Genomic DNA, 27,953 nt, shown 5'->3' with positions numbered 1-27,953 from the left:
CTCTTTGTCGGCGGGCGTCAGCGGCGCCGTGTGTCGGCGCTCCCCGGACCGCATCCCCGGACTTCGGTACGAGCCAAAAATAACAACAACAACAACAACACCACCAACAACAACAAAAGAAAGTGCTCGGCCGCACGAGAAAACAACAACAACAACAACAACAACAAAAAACAAACAACAAGCACTCCCTGGCTGAGAAGTACACCTCCACTGAAGTAATACACCGATATTCCAGAACTTTCTTGACTTTTCTCATATAATAATGATAATGTTGGCGATAATTCTAATCATAATAGTAATGGCGGTGGGTGCTGGCGTGTGTTTACGCTGGCGAGGGGTCTTTTCTCTCTCGGTAGCGGGCTTTAGCCGTTAGCTGCACGCATTAGCTCTCCGTGCGTTAGCTTCCTATGCGTTAGCTGCGTGCGTTAGCCTCGCGCCCCAGCCGCATGCATCTCCCGCTCCGTTCCGACGCGGCTGCAGCGGCACCCCGCTCCGGCACCCCGCTCCGGCACCCCGCTCCGGTGCCCTCCCCTGCGGTCGCCCCGGCTCGTTTTTTTGGGGGGGGGGTCGGTGCGCGGAGCGCGGAGCGCGGAGCGGTGGCCCCGGGCGGGGATTCGCCCAAACATTTCGGCGTGAGGAGGCTGCCTGCCTGCCTGCCTGCCTGCCTGTCTGCCTGCCTGTCTGTCTGTGTGTGTGCGCTGCGCTGCGCCGGTGTGGTCAGGTTGAGAGCCCGCCATACAACCTTCCGAACAGAAGCGCCGGTCCCCGCCAGGTAGCCTTGTGTTTCCGTGGATGTTTAAGGGCTAAAGATCCAGCCGCTGCTCCAGAACCGTATTTATTTATTTATTTATTTATTTATATTTTTTTTCCACATGGTTCTTATCAGGTCCTTGAAGCGCTTGAATTTCGTCTTCAGAGATTTGAAGTACCGGAGTGCCCTGGACATAGTGCCCCCTTATGTGCTGAAGTGCTTGAAAAATCCCCCCCAAAAATGATACACCCTCCTTGGTTTTGTTATTTAAACCCTAACCTCATAACACGGTACCAGAATGGCTTTCATCACATGGATTATTTCAGGGAAATGTACATTTAATCCAGCGTGGTTGGAAATAGACGCTTATAAATAACAGTCGATGACAATGAGATGGAAAATACACAAAGACAATGCCACTAAATATATTGTATTTCAATTCAAAAAGATCACATTGGAAATGAAATATATTTTCTCTTTGAAAGTGGAAAAAAAAAGTGCTGAAACAAAAGAACTCGGAAGTCCTTGAGTTTCATTTTGTAGCGCCAGAATGAACCCTGTGTGCAGCTTTGCAGAGGCATGCAAAATAACCTTTTGTTTATGCGCATGATGTTGTTTTGTTTTTGCTGTTTTAAGTATTTCCAACAGCATTTGAAGCGTGTTTCCGTCGCACTGAAATACACCCGGTCCCTTTTTTTTTAACCGGACATCAAATCAAATGACAGGTCTTCCTGTACATCAAATCTACAGTTGTGCCCCTGAGCTGTAATTTCTGGTGTTAAATGGTGGGCGTAGGTGTTTGGATTTTGATTTACGTGAAGTGATAATGTGTATTAACAGTTCGATTGTATTCCTTGATCATGGATCATTTACACGACATATTAATCAAACACCTTCTTGCCGCTCCATTGTCCAAGCTCGTACCTGGACGTGACGCCGTTTTCTTGTACATACGCTCTCTGCACAGTACGAAACACGAGCACCTGGCCTCAGAAATATGACGCCATTGGAATCCAACCCTTCTTGCTTCCCACTTGCCCGTTGGATCTGCATGCAAAGTTCTAATTTTATTTGTGGACTTTGATTTGTGCAAAATATCTCGGCGATTGTTTGCGGATTGGAGTCACGTTGCATTAGACTCTTATGTTGAGCGGGCAAATGCGTTGGGTTGCCCAGGATGTGTGTTTTGGGTGATTGTTTATTTTTGGGCATTTTGTTTATTTGAATACCCGGGGATGCATATTGATGCCGGGTCTGCAGAGAGCCGGTTGTCCAGCGTACAACTTGCTGTGTGACCGCGAGTGAAAGCAACAATGGTTTCCCGGACGTGCTCCACAGTCGTCCAGCCGCGTGTGACTTGACAAGGACACCACTTCAAGTTCAAGCTTGGTTCTATAATTATATAATATAATTAATTGATCTGTGATGTATTAAATATACATTTAAATCCTCAATGAAACTTACCTTAACTTACAGTGCCATCTTTGTGAAACTGGAAAGTCGGCGCAACGTCGTGTCAGTGCGGTGGCACTTTGTGTGTTATTTTATTACGTTTTCAATTACCTGGGAGGAGGCAGATTTCACCGTTGAGAAATGTGCTTCTCAACCGTGGCGCACTCCAGAACTTTTTTGTTTGTCTTTTTTACACAGGGTTCTTCTCCGGTCCTTAAAGTGCTTGAATTTCCTCTTCAGACATTTGAAGTACCTTTGAATAATAGTAACGTTCGTATTATTTAAAAAAAAAAAAAAATTGTTACACTTTGTAATTTCGCTAACAGGTCAAATGTTTTGGGAATTACATGGCGGGAATACGTACAGGGCCCAAAGCAAGCGGCCAATCACAACGCCCCTGTCGCGGCATCGCCCCAAGCGTGGTTACATTCAGGAGAGGCGCACGTTATCTCGCGGTGCTCTCCGCGTCCCTCGCAAGGTCCGGAAGTAGCTTCCGTCGCTCCGGTGGGGTTTTGACTTGCGACCCTAAATCTGTCTTAAGTGGTCACCAGGTGTTTATCTTTAACTCTTCCAGAATACTGGAAGAAGTCAGCGGTGAGAGGAAAGAACAGTACCAGGCAGCGGCGGGGCGGCGCTGTCCTCCACTGATGAAAACCACCGGTAGGTGCCTCGTCAAGGGAAGAACTCGGTAGAGCCACGGGTTCGTGTTGGACATTTAATCTATGATCTAGATTTGACTTCTTCTATCTCTACTGCTTCTTGTTTTTCTTCAAATTCAGCCTCCTTTTTGCAGTCGCCGTCCACATACAATAGAGTCACAAAGCATTATGTAGTCACAATTGTTATCATTTTTAACTTTAAAATATATCAATAAAACATTTTGTTTTCTAATAAATTTGTAATAAGCATCTTGAACGCAATACTTAATATCGTTTGTTATTCCGCATTTTGTGATAACAATTTTGTCGTCTTAACAAAATGAACATTTGTTTCTTTTGGGTTCATGTGTTGGTGTGTGACTCTGTTTCTTGTTTGCGACTCTTCTGGAGCCTAAAGTCCACTTTTATATACGTCTATATATTTTTATTTTATTTATTTAACCGGGAAGGTGTCATTGAGACAAGGACTCATTTACAACAGAGTCCTGATCGAGACAGCAGCAACACACAAACATTTAGGTTGCATTAAAAAAAAAAACATTAAAATACAAGTACCATGACATAAACGTGAATATAAAATGGGAAGTTATTACGAAATATGTCGTTATATAATGCACTGTGACAAGCCTTTTTGCAAAGTTAGTTGTATTATGTTAGCCTTAATTTCTTATATTTAGCACTTATTTAATTTAAAAAAACTATCTATTTTATTAGTTTAGTGGGTTTAGCCTAAACTTCCTTCTCCCTCTCCTCTGGTTTGGCTGGTGTCAGGTCTCCATCTTGGCCTCTGAGATGGGATGCTGCTCCCACAGAGCCTCTGAAGCGCTGAAGGACCTTGACTAGAGAAACAGCCCCCAAACACAGCAACCCACCCCCATCCCCCCCCTGGCTGGAAAACCATGTCGTCGTCTGCGGTCGGCACGCCGACCCCCCAGGCCCGCCCGCCGCTCGCCAACCTCCCGCCCCCGGAGGTGTCCGACGCCGCCAAGCCGGGCCGCAAAACCAACCAGCTGCAGTACATGCACAACGTGGTGGTGAAGACGCTGTGGAAGCACCAGTTCGCCTGGCCCTTCTACCAGCCGGTCGACGTGGTCAAGCTGGAGCTGCCGGTATGGTGCTGTCTGTCTGTCTGTCTGTCTGTCTGTCTGTCTGTCTGTCTGTCTGTCTGCGCGTGTGCGCGACTGCTTGAGTGCGTGGGTGTGTGCGTGTGTGTGTGTGTGTGTGTATGTGTGAGAGTGTGAAGAAGGGCTGTGGTGATTACCACAATGTCACGTCACCGCTGTATTGAGCTCATTACCGTCATCACCGAAAAAACAAATATATATATATATACATATTTTTTGTATTTACTTTCTTTGCTGGTGAAAGTTACAGGAGGATATTAATTATAAACACAAGTATCATTACCAAGTAATCACCATTGACTCTTCCATGCTGTGTTCAATGAGTTCTGGAGAACCTTATCTTTTGCTCCGCTGAGTCCGCTCCCGCTCGTCACCTCAGCTTTACGCGTCGCGCACGGAGGGGGGACAGTCCACTAAACATATGGGGGATTTATTATTTGTGTGTCCGATTATTATTAATTATTTCTAGGGCTGTACCCGAATCCAATTTGGCTGTTCAATGTCAATATGAGTGGAGCAAAATAATGTACAACTGTACCATATATGATGGTAAATATAACTAAATGATTTAGAATTATTGCGGCTCAGCGCCCCAAACGCTTCCTCTCTGACGGCGCCGACTCTGCCCACGGCGCACGGGCGACAGGTCGCCCGTGATCGGCGCGCTGAAACACTGCTTTTATTTTAGAAGTGGGTTGTTTTATTTTACTCCGTTTCCTTGTCACGACACAAGCGCCGTGTATGATGAGGTTACGTTCTCCGTCACTCCCTTGCCGCTTAACGGAGCTTGTTTACGCCGAGGGGAGGAGGGAGGAGAGGGGAGTTGCTGCTCACAGTGGTTAAACCGACGAAAGCTGCGGAAAGGAGCTGGTCTTTTGGCCCGTTCTGCACAGCGATGGGAGAGAGGCTCGAGCCCGTGTCCTGCATTTTATTGCAGAGGACTATTTACCGAGCTATGGAAACGAGTCGCAACGTGTAGTTATTCTCCCTCAGTGCAAAATTCTCTAAAAATAAATTGGACATAAATACCAATAAAAGCGTTTCCTTTTATTTGTAAACCGCACTTCACAACGACGCTGCTTACTTTCAATAAAATCACCAAACCGGAAGGAGCTGTTGTACTTTTGTGTACGTGTACTATTTTCTTTCTCCGTCAAAAAGTCATGGGTAATAAAACAGCAAAACGCTGATCTCCCAATTGCTTCCAATGCATTTCTTCCTGGGAGCGCTGCTCAGGCCAAGTCACAAAATCAAGGAGGCGGACGACCTCACGCTGCTACGTCACCAGGTCTGCAAGCACCATGGCGCCAGCGCCTGGTGACGTCAGCGCTACCTCGCGCCCTCGCTGCGAGCATAAACCGTGTGTGTGTGTGTGTGTGTGTGTGTGTGTGGGTGTGGGTGGGTGGGTGTGTAAACCTGTCTGTGTAACATGTTTTGAAATAATATTAATAAAGAAATAATCGAACCAAGTATACTTTAACAACTATAAATGTATAATAAAAATAAATCGACTTAATTCCACCCACATTCAGTGCAGTGTTGTCAGAGCTCAAGTTGACAGTCTGTCCAGTAGGGGGTGCTAGCATCACAGTAGCTCTGTGCTATGGAAGAAAATATTAAATTATCCATCTTACAGGTGCATTAGCTCAGATTTTAACTTAAGAAAAAATAGCATAAGCTGCACTACAGCAAAAAAAATTGTGCAATCGCGTCTTCCCAATAATTTAATTTAACCATTTGGACAAAAGCTGGTGCTCATCCAAACTCCTGCCAAGAGCCAGTTCCTCCCAAACCTGATTGCTTCCAGATGTATTGAGAAGCGCCCCCGCCCCAAAGCTGAACGATGGCCTCAGAGGTCATCTCTCGCGCTGGAACGGGCGTGCAGCGACGGACAGGTGTGCAGGGACGGGCAGGTGTGCGGCGCCGAAGGGGCGGAGGCGAGACATTTCGGTTTATTTTGCGCGACATGAAGTTCATCCCAAAATTGCACTTCCGGAATGTGATATTTAAAAGCGATTTAAATAGTGTTTTTATTGTTTTTGTTTTTTTTTGTATATAATTAACCATTTGCAAGGTAAGGTCATAGCACACAAGGAATAATGTGGATAACTTAATGCAAATATTTCTGTTTTCATAACATATTTCGATTTTTTTTATTTTTTATTTTTTTGTTTTTCATCCAGATGACTTCATGGCTTTAAGCTTATGCACCTTTCCTTTTATGAAGTTGTATAATAAGCGTGTTAACCAAGTACGCTTTCGCCGTACGACACCGCGGCCCTGTGATGTGAAGTAAACGGGACTTACTGACATCGCTGAAAGACGTGAATATGCAGCTCATGTGGTTTCTCTTGTCGTGTTTTAGGATTATTACACTATCATTAAAATCCCGATGGACATGGGGACGATCAAGAAGCGGCTGGAGAACAACTACTACTGGAGCGCCAGCGAGTGCATGCAGGACTTCAACACCATGTTCACCAACTGTTATATATACAACAAGGTGAGAGGCTTTTAGAGTGGAGATGCTGTTCTTTAGGGATGTAACCATACAGGTATTTAAACCCAACCACTCGACCACGCCCACAGAACCACAAAGTATCACGGGGTTGTGTTTCCAAACCAGTGATTCTCCGTTTTTTCCGTATCGAGGGCCCTCAATTTAAAATGCATTGCACAGACACGGTTTAACTTTTGAACCAGATTAAATCATGGTTGATGTGCTGGTGATGTGGCACTCTAAACTGTAAACCCAGTTTAGAGTTTAATTTTAATTTTGGTTGTTTTTACTTTATACCAGCGTTCGCTTTAAACCTGTTGCTCCAAAACCTCAAACTGTGATTCTGATTCTCTGATAAACTTTAAATCGGGCCTTTAGGGGGTTAAAGTGCGACAGATGCAGTGTTTCTGAGGTGGGCGGAGCAAAATAATAAAGAAAAGAATTGACAGACTGGAGCCTGCTGAGTTTTAGGATTATTCAGCAGAATCAGAATCGTCTTTATTGCCAAGTAAGTTTACACGTACAAGGAATTTGTCTTGGTCTACGGTGCATACAGGAAACATAAATGTAAAACAATAAGTAAAATATATAAGAACATGTAAAATAAGGCTGGGTTCTTTTCTTTTTTTTTTGAACTCTTGGAGCTAAACAGAAAAAATGATATTGTTATACAATAACGATGCCAGCCTGGTGTTTCCCTGTTGAAACCTGCATTTCTGCGGCGTGGCCAAGTGGGCATGGCTGTGCTGCGTTGGCCCTGAGCGTCTCTGTCTCCAGTTAAGGGAGATGACAGTGATACCAGGATCAAAACAGTCACGGTTGTTCATTCTGTAATCTCAATCTCTAGTCTTGTGAATTCAACAATGCGTGAAATTTATCTTATAATCATTTTGTCGTTTTTATAATGGTTATCTTATAATCGTTTTTGCCCCTGCACTGGTCCACCTGGGGGTCCCGATACCCAATTGTTTGGGGGTATCGAACGATTAGCCAATACAATACAATGCTCACAAACGATAAGTTGGCGATGAGTCAAATTTTGGTACGTCCCAGTGTGCCGGTTTAAGTGAGGGTGGGGAAAAAATAATAACAAATGAGATCACCTCCATTGTTTCCACCTTCTAGTTTTGAAAATGTTCTGTTTACCAAATTCAGATTTGAAAAATTCCAGTTGCGGAAAGTAAAAATCCAGTTTCCATGTTTTCACCCCGGCTGTCCACCGGTCCACCCTATTCTGCTCTTCCGTTGGATCCTCAGGGTTGTCTCAAAATCCTGGAGTGGAATTGAACTTTCCGAACCCAGATTTTCTGCCTCCGCCCGAATTATAGTGGTGAATTATATCAGCAGTGAGAAAAGCGCGGTGGGATCGGGCCGAGGCCGTCGCGCGTACATCAAAACAAACCAGACTACACACCCAACCTGGGCTTTATTCTTTGTTGTGTGGTCACGCCCCCCTTACTCTGCCACTGCTTGTCCCTGCGGCTTTGGAAGCTGTTTCTCCCATCGCACCGGCCGCATGCGCGACGGTTAATTCTCTCTGGGTTGCCGCTGTGCTCTAGCCAACAGATGACATAGTGCTGATGGCGCAGGCCCTGGAAAAGATATTCCTGCAGAAAGTCGCCCTGATGCCTCCCGGAGAGGTGGAGCTCTTACCCCCTGCGCCCAAAGCCAAGGCCAAGAAGGCCACTCTTCCAGGTAATACACCTTGTTGCTGTTCCCTTGCCGAGATGTTGGTGAATCTCCTTCCAATTCTTGTCCTAAAAAGAAGGGCCAGCAAATTCTTATGTGTCGTAATTTGCTTTGTGCTTATATATGTATATTTTTTCATTCTTGTTAAAAGAACAAGCAGATCATCAGGGCCACTGTTTGTGGCAGTGAAGCTTTTAGGGCATGAGCATGTGTCACAACTGGTTTCCAAGTATATTATTTTGGGGAAAACCTGCTCTGTGCAACACCTGTTAGATAGATTTTTGCCCTCATTTATAAATTATACCCTATATAACTACACCAATACCCTATATAGCTAGTCATAAGACTCCAAGTGCTTTACAGTGCATACCTCACATTCACCCATTCACGCACACACATTCATACATCGATGGCGGTGGCAGCCGTGCAAGGCGCACACCAGCTTAACAAGAGCAGTTAAGGGTTTAAGTGTCCTGCTCAAGGACACTTCAGCACGCTGCCAGGAGGAGTTGGGGATCGAACCTTCAGCTCAACGTTCCGCTCACTAGACGACCCTCTCTACCTCCCGAGTGACTGCCCCATAATTTTTGCATAGAATACATAGAATCACATTTGTCTATTATGTTTATTATTTGATATATTAGTCTATTTCTGTCGTCTAATGTTTTTTGACTACTTTCATTTAAATTTTATTTTTAATTTATTTGTTTTCTGCAAACACATTCAATATGTTCCCTATGAAAGGGGAAAAATACAAGTTGTTGTGTTGTTTGTCTCGGTGAAGGAGGCCAGGACGGCACGGTGACCTCCTGCTCCCCCGGCTCCCCGCCAGCGTCCGAGCCCGGGCTCAACTCCACCACCCCCAGCTCCCCCTCCAAACCCAGCTCCCCCTCGCAGCCCTCCATCAAGGTGAGGCAGCATCTTATGATGCTGTTATTATATTTATAATACACCCTTAACATAACACCTATTCTTGAGATGACATATGGTATTGGTTGGCTCTACAAGTTGATATTCTTAACTTTAGGGTTGTGAACCCCACGTGGGGTCACTTGATATACTGTGTGTGTGTGTGTGTGTGTGTGTGTGTGTGTGTGTGTGTGTGTGTGTGTGTGTGTGTGTGTGTGTGTGTGTGTGTGTGTGTGTGTGTGTGTGTGTGTGTGTGTGTGTGTGTGTATATATGTGTGTGTGTAATTAAATTACACTACTCACAAAAAGTTATATTTGGCTTTCGGGTGAAATTTATGGAAAATGTAAAAAGTTCAAGCTACAGTGATATACGATGAAAGTAGGGCATTTAAGTAGAAGCATGCAAACAAAACAAAAGCCAACAACAGTGGTGGGTTTACCACAACAAAAAATGTCAATGTCTCAATAACTTGTTATGTGGCCTTGAGCATCAATTACAGCTTGACAACGACGTCTCATGCTGTTCACAAGTTGACTTATTGTCTGCTGAGGCCTGGCCCCCCCACTCTTCTTGAAGGGCGGCCCTCAGGTCATTGAGGTTCTGGGGTACAGAGTTACGAGCCTCTACACGGCATCTCAGCTGATCCCATAGGTTTTCTATGAGATTCAGGTCTGGAGAAAGTGCAGGCCACTCCATTTGAGGTAGCCCAGTCTCCAGCAGCCGTTTCCTAATGATGCCACCTCCATGAGCTGGAGCATTGTCGTCCATGAAGATGAATGAGGCCTGTGTTGTTAATGCAGGGGCACAATGACTGGATGAATGATGTCATTCAGGTAGTATGGGCTTGTCACTGTACCATTCACAAAGTGTAGGGCAGTTCTGTATTGACTAGACACACCTGCCCACACTGTAACACCACCACCACCAAAGGCTCGTCAGGTGACAACAGTGGCTGATGCATAGCGCTCTCCTTGACGTCTCCAACATGGTTGGCGGCCATCATTTCTGCTCAACGTGAATCGACTTTCATCAGAGAACAGCACTGAGGCCACTGGTCCCTCGTCCAGCGTAAATGCTTCCTGGCCCGTGCAAGACGATGATGGCTGTGCCTGGTGGTGTGGTCAGGTACCCTTGCAGGTCGTCTAGCACGCAGACCACGCTGATGTAAACGGTTTTGAATGGTCTGACGTGACACTTGGTTGCCTCTCACCTCCCTTAAATGTGCCTGGAGTTGAGTTGCATTTGTCATCCGGTTCCGCAGGGCACTGTTCACAATGAAGCGCTCATCAGTGTGGGATGTGGCCAAAGGACGTCCACTTCTATGCCTTTCTGTGACTCTTCCAGTCTCTGTATCTCTGTTGCAACCTGCTGATGACACTCTGTGACACTCAACATCCTGTTTGAAGCCTCACAATGGCGAGGTACTGTTGATCAGATGTTAGGTGTCGTCTTGGTCTCATGATGTCAAAATGTGAACAGCATGATGAAGAGGACTGTTTAAATACCAATTCTAATTGAACCAGGAAATGTATTGGTCGATTCATGGATCAAACACCTGTTGTGAATTTTGCCGTTCAGCTCCTTGTTAGAGAACAGTTAGTTGTACAAAAAGAACTGAAACATTGAACAGTTGGACATGTGCAGAAGGTCAAATTAAGTTCACCTGTAAAGGTTTTAGTGCATTTTATCTTCATCCTGAAATTTCACCCGAAAGCCGAATATCCCTATCTTTTTGTGAGTTGTTTGTGTGTGTGTGTGTGTGTGTGTGTGTGTGTGTGTGTGTGTGTGTGTGTGTGTGTGTGTGTGTGTGTGTGTGTGTGTGTGTGTGTGTGTGTGTGTGTGTGTGTGTGCGCGCGCGCACACACATAGTGGGACCTTTCTAAGATTGGTAACTTGGTAATAATATAATAAAAAGTAGTCATAATAATAACATAATAAAAGTGTCGTGCTCCAATTCCATTGAAACAGATTAATATGTAATGTGGAATATCTGCAGTTTGACCAGTGAGAGCTTTGCATTGTCGTTTAGTGTGCGCGCCTCCCAGTTTTTGGAACTCCGCGCCGTGCGCTTCAGGTAATTCTAGATGGACGCGTTCCGAACGAAGGTCGTGCGAAGAGGTCCGCGGGTACATGCACCTGTACCATCCATCCATGTGTGACCCCAAAAATAACCAGATGGCGTAAGGAGATAGCGCTGTCTCTGTCCAAATAGACTATTTTAATACTTCAGGACTTTTTCTCTCATTTTGAAAAGAGATAAATTATTGCTAAAGAGATCAATTATATTCTAAAAAGGCCTGGACAGATTTGTTGGTACCCCTTAGAAAAGATTATAAATAATTGGATTTTAGTGATATTTCAAACAAACTGTTTTTCCTTTAATTGCAATCACACACGTCTCCAATCTTATCATCAGTCATTCAGCCTATTTAAATGCAGAAAAGTAGTCACTCTGCTGTTTGGTATCATCATGTGCGCCACACTGAACATGGACCAGAGAAAGCAAAGGAGAGAGTTGTCTGAGGAGGTCAGAAAGAAAATGATAGAGAAGCATGTTAAAAGTAAAGGCTATAAGACCATCTCCAAGCAGCTTGATGTCCCTGTGGCTACAGTTGCAAATATTATTAAGGAGTTTAAGATCCATGGGACTGTAGCCAACCTCCCTGGACGGGGCCGCAAGAGGAAAATCGACCCTGAATTGAACAGAAGGATAGTGCGAATGGTAGAAACAGAGCCAAGGACAACTTCCAAAGCGGTACAAGCTGAACTCCAAGGTCAAGCTGCATCTGTGTCTGATCGCACCATCTGTCCCTTTTTGAGTGACAGCGGGCTCCATGGAAGAAGACCCAGGAGGACTCCACGTTTGAAAGAAAAACATACAAAAGCCAGACTGGAATTTGCTGGAAATGCATACTGACAAGCCACAATGCTTCTGGGAGAATGTCCTTGAGACAGATGAGTCAAAACTGGAGCTTTTTGGCAAGTCACATCAGCTCTATGTTCACAGACGAGAAAATTAAGCTTTCAAAGAAAAGAGCACCAAACCTACTGTGAAACATGGAGGAGGCTGGGTTATGTTTCGGGGCTGCTCTGCTGCGTCTGGCACGGGGTGCCTTGAATCTGTGCAGGGCACAATGAAATCTCAAGACTATCGAGGCATTCTGGAGCGAAACGTACTGCCCAGAGTCAAAAAGCTCTGTCTCAGTCGCAGGTCATGGATCCTCCCACAGGATAATGACCCAAAACACACAGCTAAAAGCGCCCAGGAATGGCTAAGAACAAAACATTGGACTCTTCTGAAGTGGCCTTCTATGAGCCCTGATCTGAATCCTATCCAACATCTATGGAAAGAGCTGAAACATGCAGTCTGGAGAAGGCCCCCCTCAAACCCAGCTGGAGCAGTTTGCCCAGGAAGAGTGGGCCAAACTACCTGTTGCACAAGTCTCATTGAGAGCAACAGAAATCGCTTGATTGCAGTGATTGCCTCTCAAGGTTGTGGTTTTTTGGGGTTGTGGTTGAAGGCTGCTAATCTAAGGGGGACCAACAAATCTGTCCAGGCCATTTTTGAATATAGTTGATCTCTTTAGCAATAATTCATCTCTTTTCACAGTTTCTTTGCTTTACTCTATGACATAGCAAAGGCATGCAGGTGTACATGAGAAAATTGCTTTTAGTTTCATTACTTTTCAGGAGGAATGAAGCATTGTGTCAATGGGCTGTAAGGGTACCAACAAATTTGCCCACGTCTGTCCATGCTCTTGTTCTTAAGTCGTGTGCGCTCCATGAGCCACACAACTCGCTTGCACCGACTGACGATAAAGCAGACTTGGTGCTCTGTCGGTTTAGCCTTATAATTTAATGAAAAATATAATTTAATAAATTATTCATATTATTAGTGATAATTAAAAAAAATGCCGTTGGCAGATTAATCTGAGGTTTATGAACCACAACAAAAACAAAAATAACGACAAAAAATTACACCCTCACCCCATTAGTGGTGTGTGTGTGTGTGTGTGTGTGTGTGTGTGTGTGTGTGTGTGTGTGTGTGTGTGTGTGTGTGTGTGTGTGTGTGTGTGTGTGTGTGTGTGTGTGTGTGTGTGTGTGTGTGTAAAATCTCACCATTTATACATATTTCGTTTTTGGTGCAGTTTCCCTGCAATACCTCCCTTTCCCCTAGGGAGCAGTAGTCACCAATTTGGGAACAGTTCTAATGGCCTTTTCTACCAAAATTTTTAATTTAATTTATAGTGTGTGTGTGTGTGTGTGTGTGTGTGTGTGTGTGTGTGTGTGTGTGTGTGTGTGTGTGTGTGTGTGTGTGTGTGTGTGTGTGTGTGTGTGTGTGTGTGTGTGTGTGTGCGCGCGCAACCTGATAAAATACAACCACTTATATACAGATATAATCTGACCTTATCGTGTCCGTTTTCCGTGTCCGCCGGAGCAGAAAGGGGTGAAGCGGAAAGCAGCCGTCACGCCCGCGGTGGTCAAGTTGCCGCCGGCCGCCGCCCCCAACAGCGCGGCCCCGGCCGACTTGGCGGAGAAGAAGCAGTGGCGGGAGAGCACGGGGCGCGCCATCAAGCCCCCTAAGAAGGACCTGGAGGAGGGCGACACGGCGCAGCACGCCACCAAGCGCTGCAAGCTGAGCGAGCAGCTCAAGTACTGCGACGTCATCCTGAAGGACATGCTCTCCAAGAAGCACGCCGCCTACGCCTGGCCCTTCTACAAGCCGGTGGACGCCGAGGCCCTGGACCTGCACGACTACCACCAGATCATCAAGCTCCCCATGGACCTCAGCACCGTCAAAGTACGTAGATACCAGCGCGCCGATGAGCATACTGTATTATGGGGTGTCTGCGGGTCTGTGACAAAGTGTTGAAGTGAGTTTAAATTTTTTATTTTTTTACAATAAAAATCATAGAATAATCTGAAATGAGGATCTTTCAACATAAACACTTTGTCTGATTTCATTGTGAGACATATTTTTGTCAACATACTCCATACATACTACTCACCTGAACCAGAAAGTCCTTTTTACCTCTGTGTTAAATACAACAAAACCAAATCCTGGTTGTACGTATTCCACTTCCTCATCGTATATAATAAGGTTTTGCAGTTGAGTACAGAGGCAGATAACAAGGCAGGTGGAACTGCAATACTATGATATATTCGACGCTTTGTCCAGAAATCACCCTAAAATCACAGTAAAAGTTGCTTAAAAAGTGTTAAATTTACTAATACCTGCAGACATTTATATATCCTGCGCAGAGGAATCTCTCTCCGCTACTTCCTTGTTTACCATCCAATTGAACACAGTTTTTTCCTTCGATATAATAATTTATTTAATGACTTAAACTTTTTTTTTTTGTTGTTGCAAATTGAACACAAAGGCTGTTTCTAAATCAAAGTAACAGCCGGTGATGATGAGAAAACAGGAAATAAAAACAACATTGTATCTGCTGAAAAAGGTGTTTTAAAATGCTGACTGATGGCTTCACCCTCTTCGATCAGCGTGATTGTTTTTATTCCCCCTCTTTCCCAGAAAAAGATGGACGAGCGGGAATACCGGGATGCTCAGGCCTTCGCCGCGGACGTGCGATTAATTTTCTCAAACTGCTACAAGTACAACCCTCCGGACCACGAGGTGGTTGCCATGGCCAAACGACTCCAGGTGCGTGCTCGGAAAATGAAAGTCCAAATGCAGCATCGATGACCGGCCAGGTTTAAAAAATATATATATAAATATCAAATAAGATGGATGCTCCGGGACGATTCATTGCTCTTGCTTCAATTTGGGAATTGATTTGAAACGTTCCGTTGGTAGCGATTCCCATCGTGCGTAGATGTCAATATATCTACAGAGAATCATTCCTTATCAAATCGGGTCGTCACGTTTTCTTTTTCTTAAAATCACACTGTGATCCATTCTAGAAGCGTATGTTTACTTTCACGTTTTAGGGAAATTTGGCGCCAACGTAGGAAACGTCACAATAATTAAAATAAGCATCAGTTTTCTTTCTGTCATTTGGGTCGAGGCAAATTAGCGGTCTACCCAAATTGGTATATTACAATTTTAGTAAATAGGGGGCTGTTCTGCTGAGGTAGAAATGTATTTTATTATTATTATTATAATTTTATTGTTATTATTATTATTATTATTATTATTATTACACAATTGTAAACTTGAGAGTGGCAAAAACAATTTAGTTGTTAATCACAATTTCAAATCATAAATAATTGAATTTTTTTATTTTTTTAACCAGTGATTTTGACAGTTTTTTACTTTCAATTGGTCTTTCTCCTCCTTGTCCCCAGGACGTGTTTGAGATGCGCTTTGCCAAGATGCCGGACGAGCCGGTGGACCTGAGCTCACCGGCGGGCGGCGCGGTCGCCAAGGGCGCCGCCGCCGCCTTCGGGGTGAACAGCGGCAACTCCTCCGTCTCTGAGGCTTCCGACGCGGAGGAGGAGCACGCCACCCGCCTCGCCGAGCTGCAGGAGCAGGTGGGTGCCGAGCAGGTGGGTTCCCTACGGCCGCGCCGGAAAAAAAACAAAACTGCCGCTGCGCACGGGAGGCGTTGGATTCAGACCGCAAGTCAAAACAAAGCTGAGTTAAATAAGGACCTTAAAAAAAAAATAGAAATATGAGCCCTTAAAAGTCATTAAACAGTCTTACATTTGAATTATGAGGTCTTAATTTCAACGCCTCTGATTTATCCACACATTTCTATTTGTCAAAATGAGTCTCAGAGCATTTGTGGAGTTATAAACATATTATATCATCATATAGATCTGAGCCAGTTCACTCAGTACTCACCTTCATACTTCAATCCTGCAGAGAAAAATCCAGAATTCTGTTGAAGTTGTGTCTTAAATAAAAGTATCCCAAACCGGTCCTCCGGGGGGCGTGGTCTGAAACGACCGCCGGAATGGGTAACTACCCACGCTACAAACGCTAAACCTAACTTTGACGCGAGAGGCTGACGCGAGATGAAAGGTTGTGAGTGTTGGACCTTCGCGAGGCGTGTCTGGTTCACGGTGTACTTGTTTATTCTGCAACGTCCGTCGGCCACCGGTGGAATTTGGATCAAATGAATTTCATTTCGGTGCATCACTACTTACGGTGATGCCTAGCTCGCGTTCATTCATTTCGGCACCTTGGAAGTAAAAAAAAAAAAAAAAAAAAAAAAAAAAAGATATGATGGCACACCAGTAAATATTTACAGATGTTAATGTCATGTTGTTGTGGTGTCGTGTGTGTATGTGTGTGTGTATATGTATATATATATATATACATACATTTTTATGATAATGATTTATTTTGAAAATGTTTCTATTTTTGTCCCACGTCTCCTAGCATCAAAACGGTAATGAATGGGGCAGAAATGGGTGCAGCAAGAATGATCAGGTGACTACCTCCTTTCCCAAACTGTTACCTTCAGGTTTTATTGTATTTTTATTAAAAAGAAAAAAAAACATTTCAATCAATGACACTTGTATAAAAACTAAAAAGTACTCGTTCCTTTCAGTGAATTGAAGCTTTTTTTTTCTTTTTTCTTTTTTCTTTTTTCTCGTAGTGGTGTGAGTTAGAGAGACACTTCTGTGAAATGAAAGGATGCGAACATTTTCCAATGCACCTGGTTTTACTCAGTTCAATAATCATAACAACTTGAGAGGTCTGTGTGTTATTTATAATAAGTTGTAACCAGATGGGGGAAGATTTTGGAGAGATGTGATCAAACTAAAATAGTATGTAGTGAAATGTACATTTCTGGCTTTACAACGACACTCAAATAAAAAGTAAAACATCAGTAAACAATCTAAAAAAAAAAAAGTGAACAATCTCGATAATTACAATAACATTAACCTTGATTACGATGATGCATTGCGGGAAATCTTATTCAATATTTTCTCAACTTGTTTCCTTATCTACCTAGCAACACACAATACAAACTGCTTCAGGCTGTAGAGGTGCACCCCCACGTATAAGATCGTATAATACTTTATCTTATTGCATCTTCCTGTGAGATTGTTGCGAGAGGCAAAATTCCTGGCGGTATTTCGACACCACAACCAACATGGCTGCCGTAGCGCTCGCCGCCGTGGTTGTTAGTGCGGCGCCAGTGCTCCGCGCGAAGCTCCGCTCCGCTGCTACGTTTGGGCTTCCTGCGTCGCATGGGCACAGTCAAACCAACGAATCCGGGGTGTCTGCAGGTCCTTTAAAAAAAAGTCTTAAAATATCTTCAAAGCGATCATACACATATCGGGCCTTGAAAACCATCCATTGTTTTCACATTTTTCCACCATGACTTCCTGCCGTGGCTGTACCTGCTCATGGCTGGGCAGATCTCATGTATTTCACTTTGTGTGTTTACGTAAAGGATTTACTGAAATACTTTACTGTTGGTGTCCTCCCCCGTCCAACCAGATTATTTTTGTTCCTTTTTTTTACGCTTTAAAATGCGTTGAAGATATTTCAATCAGATGGATCAACGCAAATAACGAAGCCGAGCGGGTCTTTCCACCTCGATAAGTCTGTAGGAAAATGAAACAAATCCGGTTGTTTTCTGCCATTTTGAAACAACGTACGGAACGAGGGCGCCGCCGTTGGGGTGGGGGGGGGAGAGAGAGAGAGAGAGATATTTAGAGACGCCCGCCGCTTCACCTTCGCTTCCCCGCGAGCTTGAAACGCAACCCCCGTTCCCCAGCTCGCCTAATTGAAAAGTCAACAGCGCTGGGAAACAGAAGGGGATTCTCCCCCCAAATTCGACACGGATTCCTTTGATGCCGGCGGCCGGGAGGGAGGGAGGGAGGGAGGGAGGGAGGGAGGGAGGGTGGGAGGGAGGGAGAGAGAGAGAGAGAGAGAGAGAGAGACTTTTGGGCTCGGAGCTTTTCTCCGCTGAACGTCGAGTGTTCGCCTCATTCTCCCGTCCAGAACGGCCTCGACCCTCCAGCGCTCGCTCTCTTTCGTCTTCCCTCTTCCGTTTTTTTTCTTTTTTTTTTTTTTTTGTTTTTGTTGTTTTTTTCAGCTGGAAGGTTCTGGTCAGAGTATAAAATGGTGGACTGTGTGGTCACGAGTGGTTTAGGTGTGTAAACATGCTTGAAGGTGGCACGAGGCAATGGAGGGATATTAGTACGTGCACATCCTTTTGGAACAGATCTCTGTGGCCGATTAGAGCGGGCGGCGACAAATTGTTGTCATGTCGTACTGTTTGGTACTGATAGTTAAATATCAGTACCAAATATATAAATATATATTAAATATCAATATTTATCAATATATAAAATAGTTAAATATTATGTTACTCCCCAACCGTGTGTCTTACCATACTTATATAAGTATTATTAGTGAGGAAATACTGCGACGTAGTGTATGCAATTGTGCAACGCAGTACACAACATAGAAACAATAACAATAATGTGATATATGAGAAATATTGTGCCGTGTCAAGTACGTCTGGGAATGGAGTATATGTTTTTGGGGGGAGTTGACGCACATTTCTAAAGGGAAGTTCCCCTTCCTCCTCTCTTCTTTCCTTCGCTTAATGACCACAGATGAAGCGAAGCGAAGCCACGCCATCGTCGGAGTGCCGCGCTACCTTTTTGTACCGTTCACGCCCCCACCCCGCCCTTGGCCGACCTTTCTTTCCACCGTCTTTTACGTTTTCCGTCGGAGACCCCTGGCTCGCCCCCACCTGCGCGAGCGCTGTGCTCCTGGCTCTGCTCCATCGCTCAGACTTGGCACTCCAACCGTAATTGGCCTCCTTCCGTCGTATGGGGGGGGGGCTAAGCGCAGGCATGAAAATCGGGTCTTAATCTTCCCGACAGCAGTTCGGTCGCTGGCGGAGGCGCGGCGGTCCCCGCAGTGTGACACTTCAACCCTAATCCCCAGGTTTGTTCAAGGAGACCCGGCCGCGGAGGCAGCCAAAATGACCTCGCGCTCTCGCGGGGCCGCCATCGCCTTTGAGAAATGATGCAGTTCGGGCTCCCCAGTTTCCTCGGCCCTTACCGGGCTTAGTTTTAAGGACACCTCCATTTCTGTTCCTCGCCCGACGGTGTTGCCATCGCTTACATTTCCGAGAGAAACGGGGCGAGAGCGGAGAGGCAAAGGTGCGTCGTGGTATCGGCAGAGGCGTAACGAAAACCAGTCACGAGCCCAAACTTGCAGAGTTCTCATCAGAGAGGTGGTTTCAGGTCGTCTCATTCGAGGATGATCCTGGGAACAAGGTTCTGCTGAGACTGGCTATTCAGTTTAAAGGTCGTCCACTTCCCTGTAGATACAGCTCTTCCAAACGCATCTGCCACAGGAACGTGTGGCAGGGGTTTCTGGGTGGACGTGAGCCGTTGACAACCCTGCGTATGATCTATAACACTGAGGTGCAAACTTCTACAGAAGGTCTTAGGACGGGGACCGTAGCGAAGCGAAATTGCCACTGTTTTGACGGCGGCAGTCCAAGGAGGGGACTCGGGCAAAGAGTTTGCACCAAGTGAATCGCCTTTCCGGGCAACGGTGGTTCGGTGCACATACTGTATGTCCAAGCACATAATGGAAATTGCCTGAATGAAAAATGCCTGAAATGCCTTTTTAATATATATTTTTTTTGTGCCCACAAAATAGCAGTTTGAATAGTGGCCTCAGTATTTTGGTTCCTTGTCGCAGTGGCAGTTGAAAAGTTCTGACTCTGGAATGCGTTTTTGGTGCTGAACTAAATGAGTGAACAAAATGGAAATGAATTTTGAATTTTTGTGCCAAAGAATGCGGTTGTCGTAGCCCTGGAGAAGCTATCTGACATCTGACAACCGGAACCAATGTAATTATTTACAGGCGGCCGACCATGGCGACTTGATAAGAAATTGTTGGTTGCAGAGCTTGTCAGAAAGCATTAAATGAGCCAAATTCAGGGCCTCACAATTTAGTTCAACTCAATCTTAATGTGGAAATCCAATTTCCAGGTTTCTTGTAATCCAGCCTGAATAATGGTTATGGGAGAAATTTACCCCTTTAGTCTTGGCATAAGCATGTGTTACAGCTTATGGACATTCAGTTCCTTATCTGGAAATTGCACCCGCGTGTGAAAGCATCCAAAATGCATTGCGGCTTGGAGTGAAACCCAATTGACCAAATATATGTAATAAAATGTCAGCATATTGTATGAAATCCATTTGGCCTACTCAACTTAATTGGGTACTTGGCTCCATGCCACCCGACGTGTTCCTAGTGCCGACAATAATTTGCTTAAAAGACGGATTGATGTTTTGCATTGACAGCGATAGCATTTTGTCCAGACTGGCAAAACAAGTTTGATTCAAGTGCTTTGAAATTAAGATGGGCAACATGTCGACGTGGATTCCTGGGATGGATCTTGAACGTCGGAAGTCCATGAAAGGGGGATGACACCATATCTAATAGCGTCTGCAAAGAAGACATATTGTTGGGGGCCCCTCGGTTTACATTCACATTTATTCATCAGTCGGAGACTTTTGTCCAAAGCGACTCACGTGAGAGGCTGGAAACAATCAAAGCAGACTTGGACCATTGGAGCAACATGGAATTGAAGAGCCCGAGCACCTTTTTCTGAATTCAACCACATTCAAGTGCAAGATGGCTGGAAGGAATCAGAATGTATGTTATTGCAATGTCATAAGTACTCACGTTGTTGTTAGTGCACTATGCCATTACAACACCTTAAAACCAGTCGACGTCAACAAAAACAAGAAAAGTTAGTCACAGCTCAGACAGGACCAGGTATTAGGGTCTTCGGGTGTTTCTTGAAGGTGGTCTCTGCAGAGCATAGCGAGCTGGGTGGATCCTTCCACCATTACACGAGGAGATTGAAAACTCATGCCCCGCAGTGGAGTTTATATTCATATATTATGTCAGAGGAGCAGATTCTGGGTTTACCACCCGCCGCTATTAGGAGACGAACAGTGTTTTAAGTGTCAATTTCCTTCCTCGTTCCTGGGCGTGTTTGTTTGTTTGTCTGTGTTTCCTTGGCACGTGGCCTTCCACTAAACCCTCCCCGCCGGCTCCCCACGCAGCTAAAAGCTGTCCACGAGCAGCTGGCCGCGCTCTCGCAGGCGCCCGGCAGCAAACCCAAGAAGACGAAAGAGAAGGACAAGAAAAAGGAGGGCAAGCAGAGTAAACCCCACACGGAGGAAGAGAAGAAGGCCAAGGCGGGGAAGCCAGGCCAGCAGAAGAAAGGCTCGTCCAAGAAGTCCTCCAACTCCAGCTCCAGGTAGGACACGGGGACGCCCCCGACGGGACCGCGCCCCACCCCTCTGGAGAGGCCCCCCTTTGACGTCTCTTTGTCGTCCTTGTCCTTTTCTCTCCGCACGTCAAGGAAGGGAACGCGGGGGTACGACTCGGACGACGAGTCCCTGCCGATGACGTACGACGAGAAGCGGCAGCTGAGCCTGGACATCAACCGGCTCCCCGGGGGGAAGCTGGGCCGCGTGGTGCGCATCATCCAGACCCGGGAGCCGTCGCTGCGGGACTCCAACCCCGACGAGATCGAGATTGACTTTGAGACGCTCAAAGCCTCCACGCTGCGAGAGCTGGAGCAATACGTCAAGTCCTGCTTGTACAAGAAGCAGAAGAAACCAGATGGTGAGGCTCCAGTTTTGGATTCTGTCTGTTTGGTCATAAATTACTCCATTATTTGGGCGATGGTAGCTCAGGAGGTAGAGCTGGTCGTCTAGTCATCTAAAGGTTGCTGGTTCAATCCCAGGCTCCTCCTGCTAGCATGCTGTAGTGTCCTTGAGCAAGACACTTAACCCCTAATTGCTCCTGATGGCTGCGTCCGTCGGTGTTTGAACAATTGTAAGTCGCTTTGGATAAAAGTGTCTGATCAATGTAATGTAATGTAATTATTTAGTGTCTTTCCAAGAGTACATTATTAATAATAATAATTATAATAATAATAATTATAATAATAATAATAATTATAACTGTCGTGTGGAGATGGGATGGTTTGAGCAGCCACACCTGACCTGGATCTGGGTGATTGGGTCAGGGTGGCTGCATACCTGTTGCTCATTGGTTGGGCTAATGAGCAACAGGTCAAAGCAGATAGAACATTGTCATGACAGGGCTCCTATCCTGAGTGAGTGTGAGAATGGGGGTTTTAAACTGTTGCTCATTAGCCAACCAAGGCTGCTCAATCCATCTCATCTCCACACCACAAACAATAATAATAATAATAACAATAACAATTATAACAATAATAATAATAACTTTTATTTGTAGGGCCCCTTTCACACACAACACAATGTGACTCAAAGTGACATGCTTTACATTAGTGCTTTACATTAAAATAAGGTCATTAAATAGTGACATTAATAGCAAAGCAAAATGCCATTTAAAAAGTAGAATAATAAAAAAATTAAAGTAATTAAATCAATTAAAAACAGGCTGAGAGGATGTGTTCCTCAGTGAGTTCTCTTATTCCAATGTCTTGTCTTTTTACTATTATGACCCAAAAGGCCCAAAACAAGGCTTACAAGGTGTCGGGTCCTGAATTTTTCCATTTTGAGCTTTGTTCCTGAGCTTTATTTAAAGTGGTCATCTGTAAGATTATTCTGTAAATTTAATTTTTTTATTTTTTAGCCGGCACTTTTTAAGAAACAGCCATTGTAGCCCCCACAAGGCGTAACAGCCTCAAAATACAACAAAATACGGAAGGACTCTTTACCTATTGTTAAAGGTGTTTATTACAAAATATGGCATTAATTTAATTTATTTATTACATTTTGGCACATTACTACAACATGCAGGATTATTTTATGTGACTTAGGGCATCAGTATTAAGAGATGATCCCAAATACAAAAACCCAACCCTAACTGGCTGTTTGTAAAAATAAAATAAAGTATTATTATTCAGTCGCAGACTAGTAGTCTTGTGGTCTGTGCTGTTCATTCATCTGCATTGGCCACGACTTAAAGGATTGTGAATCTGTCTTATTTAAAAAAACAAGTATTACCTGGAAGTTGTTGCTGTGTGTTGATGTGTATTTTGACGTGCACTCCCTGGTGTTCAGGTAAAGGTGGTGCAGGGAACAGCTCCAGCGGCAGCTCTTCAGACTCCGGCAGCAGCAGCTCCAGCGGCTCCAGCTCCGACAACAGCGACTCCGACTGAGTCGCCACACAGTGACTTGGTGCCTTTATTTTTTTCATCATATTTACTATCGAATTTTATTTGAGGTTTTGTTTCTTCATATTTAGCTTTTTTGTTTTTGCTGTCCCCCCCAGACATATGAACTGATCGCCTGTTCCATGGCAGTAGAATTATTATTTTATTTCATATATATAATCTTGAGGCCCTTATAATGGGTTAAATACAGTTTTACACGTATTAGTCCTCAGAGGTCCTTCAGTTTGAATCATTGAGGTCTTCATTCGTCTTAAATTAGATTTTATAAAGCTTTAAACATTTTGCCAGATTCTTTTCATCCATATATTTTTTTTTGTCGGGTTCTTCCGCATCGGAGTCGAGTTTTCTGATCTTATAAAACATTAAGCCTGCTGCCGAACCTAATACTTGTTTATATAATAATATATAATTATATCATCATTTGGTTAAAGGTGGGATGTATGGAGAGGTAAACAAGTTTTACGTTTCATTTAAAAAATGATAGAATTCATCTTTGTCACACCTGCAGACACCCTGCGTGTGTTATAAATGATAATAATATCATATAATCATAATAAAGTGTCTGTTCAGCTGAGTTGAGACAGGGGATGTAAGCCAGGGTGCCTCACGACAACAAAACAAAATGGCCGCTGCGCTCCTCCCCCAGCGTGGTCTTTGGATTTAATGAAAGGAGGTTTCTTCCCAAGCTGTAATTTCCTCTCTCCCTCCGTTGTCTCCTTATCTCAGCGCTCTCCGTCCTGGAGGCAGGAAGTAGAGCAGCGCTGCAATGGCATCCGCTCCTCCGCACGTGTCCTTGCACCGCTCAGTTCATGTTCCGTAGCGATGGGGCTCCGTCCCATTTGTCGTCCTTTTGCAATTCTGTCCGTGGTGCGGTGGACGCTCACAAGCTGCTTCGCATGGAAAATAGACTGTTTACTGCTGCAACCAACAGCCCTTCAATATCACAATAATAATGGAGTTCCTTGAAGGGGAGATGCATTGTCATGAAATGAGGAACGATGATAATGATAAAAATATTACTAATAATAATAATAATGATGATAATAATTATAACAATGATAATAATGATGATGATGATAATAATGATGAAATGAAGCTGAGAAATTAGAAATGAGCCCTGTTCCAAAAGAAGGATTTCTCATCGTTTTAATCCCTTGATGACGGAGGTGAAGGTTTGGATGATGCTCGATTAAAATCGGAGCATTTCTATGATTTGCAATGATCTCTAAGCCAAAATCAAAAGAGGACAAAATGAAAACACTGGAAGCGGCGTCGTGTTGTTGTCATTTCAAAGTTGCTGTGGTGTATCCTGCAGTTTAACAGCTGTTTGTTTTGTTTCCTAGAAGCTGGAATCAAACCGGACCAAGTGGTGGATGTGTCTGTGACCTCCACCCGCAGGATCATCCATCTCTGTTGACATCTGCATCCTGGACACGAGGGAGGAGGACCACAACAACAACATCAACAAACAAACAAACCACTCACCTGGCCACCAGCCACTTTTTGACTTTTCCCAGAGGACTGTCTCTCTCTCTCTCTCTCTCCCTCCCTGTCTCTCTTTTTGTATCTCTCTCTCTCTTTGGCTCTTGCTGTCTCTCTCTCACCCTCCCTCTCTCCGTCTCTCTCTTTCTCTCTCTCTCTCTCTCTCTCTGCCCCCCCCCCCTCTCTGTCTATCTCTCTCTGTCTCCCTCTCTCTCCACCATCACTGCTGAATGTCTGAGGCCGAACAGGACGCCGCTCCACAGCCAACATGGAGGGACTCTTCTCCACTTTTATTTTATATCGTATTTTTATTTTTATTTTAGTTTTAGTTTTTTTTTTTTTATTATTATTATTTTTTTTTTGTTTGTTTGTTTGTTTTTTTTGTTCTGTACTTTATTTGTCATTGACAATTCAGCGCTCCCTGTTCTCCTGCTGACCTAGAGTGCGATGCCTTGTGAAGGAACATGTTTAGAACACAGTATGCATCTTCCCTTCTGACAGGGACGTGGTTGGTTGTTGGATGAACATGTTTTCCTGGTGTCACAGTAATACTATGAGTGTTTTTGGGACCCGTCTCTATGGTTATATGTTTTTTAATAACTATATAACTTCCTATTATTTGACGATTCAAATAATGAGTCCAATGTTCATTGAAGGTAAAATTCAACAAACTCTCCCCCAAAAAAACACACACACACAAAAAAATCCCCGACGTTGTATTTATTTCAATGCCCCGCATATCGAGGTCGGCATTTTCTCTTCCCACAATTGGCCTCATCATCATTTTGTTTTTATTACTATTATTATTATTTTTTAATAAATCATTTTCTCTCTGAAGTAAATGACTGACAAAGTACATGTGTATATAAATATATAGATATTTTCAAATCTAACTTCTTTTTATTCTTTGGTTGTAATATGATAGCCTCTTTTTGTATTTAAAACAAAACTTAAAAAAAAAAAAACAAAACAAAAAAGATTTCTACTTTTTATTTTTAACATGCATGGAGATTTATTGTAACTCTGTTTTTGGCTTTTTTTTTTTTTCGGAGCTTGTTTTAAAACGTTCGTCCCGTTTCATGTTGACCTCGAAGAAGAAGAAGTCCTGAGTACTGTGTAAATACGCCGAGGCCTGTATATCGCATCGTTTTGAGGAAGTTATGGTTCCATGTCTCTGCCAACCCAAGATTTCCTTTTCTTTTTGTTTTTCTTAAATAAATCCACAAAGAAGCACAACGGCCGTCCTTTGTCTCAAGGGCGATTTGTTTGGTTTGTTATCCTGAAACACAAAGCACTTCAAATCACTTTTCACGCCATAACTAAGAGACAAGCCGCAGCATTCTACATACAGTCGATAGATGTATAGATGGACGGATAGATACAGGGGTCTTACCAAGTCCCTGAGGTGCTTGAACTTCATCCCGTAATATCCCAAAAGTATCCCAATTTTGTGCTGAAGTGCTTGAAAAGTCATTGGGGGGGGGGGGGGGGACATGATCATTGAAGAAACCTGTAATCCAGAATGGCTTTCACGACAGAGATGATGCAGGGAAATGTACATGGACTCCAGCCTGGCGGGAAATAGACAATTATAATAGTAGATGACAGTGAGATTAATAATATATCACACACACACACAGAAAGCCCTTCAGTGTGTGTGTGTGTGTGTGAGAGAGAGAGAATACCTGAGGTGTGACTCGTGCAGGTGCAGCGCAGACGTTGCACTTAATCATAGTAAATGCAATCCCCCCCGCTGTCCCCCAGATGGCGACCATGTCACATCTCTTCAAGGTAACTTATAATTGAGTCATAATGTGCTGTGCATGTAGAGACCTACAGTATATCCGACTTTTCTTTCATGACATTCATCTTTTTTCCTAATCGATTTCTTAATTTATGAAGAATTTATTTTCCCTCGGTGACCCCATAAATTAAACCCGATTCAGTGTAAGACCCACGATTTATTCAAAAGACACTAAATACAGTGTATATATACTGTATATATTAATGTATTTTATTTTTTCCCAATTTATGGTGGTCAACGGTTCTACGAATATATACGTAAAATTAGATCAAAACTCAGATGACTGTGCCACTGCTTATGTCAAGGATAAAAAGGTGTGTTTTAAGTCTTTTTTTTTTTAAGGTATGTACCGACGCTGCATTTCTCAGGCACCGTCAGTCGGCATCGTCATGGACGTTGTTACGAGTTGTATTTGCCCTCATTTTTTTAACCAATACTTTTGGCGATAAGGAAACATGCATCAAATCCATCGCTCCGAGGTCCTCCCCGGCGGCCCGCTCTCCCATCTACTGGCGACCCTGTTTGGGGGTCCGGTGCCCCAGGTTGGGACACAGTGATCTGTAGGATAACCTACGTTGCGTATCCCTTCTATACCCTCGCCATGTACGCTCCCCTAACCATCCACCAGAGCCTTTCTATTACACCTGGTGTCCATGGAAAGGTCTACACCGCTCCTGTTACATCTTTCACTTTGTGCATCAGTGCAGGTTTGGGCGGAGCTGGTAAACAACAAAGCAGCACGAGCCTCCAGCTTCCTCCATCCAGGTTTATATTCATAATTTCACAAAACGCCAATGGCCTCCCTGCAGAGTTCCCGCTCTCCGCGCTTGGATCACGACGCGCTCTGGGTGACTGTGGCGTGATGGATCAACGCCACAACTTCAGCGACAACTGGTCCTTCCTGCCTCGATCGGCCATCGCTCACACACCACCCATCCATTATGAGAACGCTGACCCCACCCAGATGTCGGCGATGGAGCGGCGGCCGAGGACGCATTCATCAGGGACGGCTCGCGTTGGCTCTCCGTGACCTTGTGCGGAATAAAGGTGCAGTTGGACATGTGGCGTGTGGGGGAAATGGATGCGGGGAGTTTGTCAGTGTGGAGTTGAATGAATGCAACGTGCTGTCTACTATCTGTCTCGAGACGATTTTTAAAGGCCACTTCGACAACGACTTGAGATCGGGCTCAGTCCGGGGTAATCCAGGGTGGTGCAGGGTGGTCCAGCGCGCACCTGCAGAGGAGGGGGCGGAGGGTGCCCGAGCACCTGCCCCCTTGCCCGATGGGCCCCATGGGACCTTTTTGATCAGGTGCGTTTTCTTTCTAAGGAAGGTGTCCTCGGGGCACATCGGAGCGCAGATCACGGGCGCCTCCATGCGCACCACGGCCAGCGCCCGCGGTCTGCGCTCCGCTGTGCATGCCGCTCCGTTTCCTTATGGAAC

The 27,953-nt window shown here is 44.6% G+C and overlaps 1 protein-coding gene across 1 annotated transcript; it reads left to right on the top strand.

Moving 5' to 3' along the window:
- The first annotated feature begins 75 nt into the window (after window positions 1-75).
- On the top strand, window positions 76-25,918 carry LOC307242789 (bromodomain-containing protein 3-like). The gene is made up of 14 exons (XM_080017368.1): window positions 76-215; window positions 2,778-2,863; window positions 3,675-3,971; window positions 6,352-6,489; window positions 8,046-8,181; window positions 8,960-9,084; window positions 13,527-13,886; window positions 14,622-14,750; window positions 15,395-15,595; window positions 16,434-16,484; window positions 21,116-21,312; window positions 21,418-21,683; window positions 23,114-23,230; window positions 24,570-25,918. The coding sequence occupies exons 3-13, from the start codon at window positions 3,762-3,764 to the stop codon at window positions 23,209-23,211; spliced, it is 1,911 nt and encodes a 636-aa protein (XP_079873494.1). The 5' UTR covers window positions 76-215; window positions 2,778-2,863; window positions 3,675-3,761; the 3' UTR covers window positions 23,212-23,230; window positions 24,570-25,918.
- The last annotated feature ends 2,035 nt before the right edge of the window (window positions 25,919-27,953 follow it).

The sequence above is a fragment of the Zeus faber genome (genome assembly GCF_960531495.2).
Source record: "Zeus faber genome assembly, chromosome: 17".
Lineage (NCBI taxonomy): Eukaryota > Metazoa > Chordata > Actinopteri > Zeiformes > Zeidae > Zeus > Zeus faber.
This window is presented reverse-complemented; position numbering and strand designations above follow the sequence as displayed.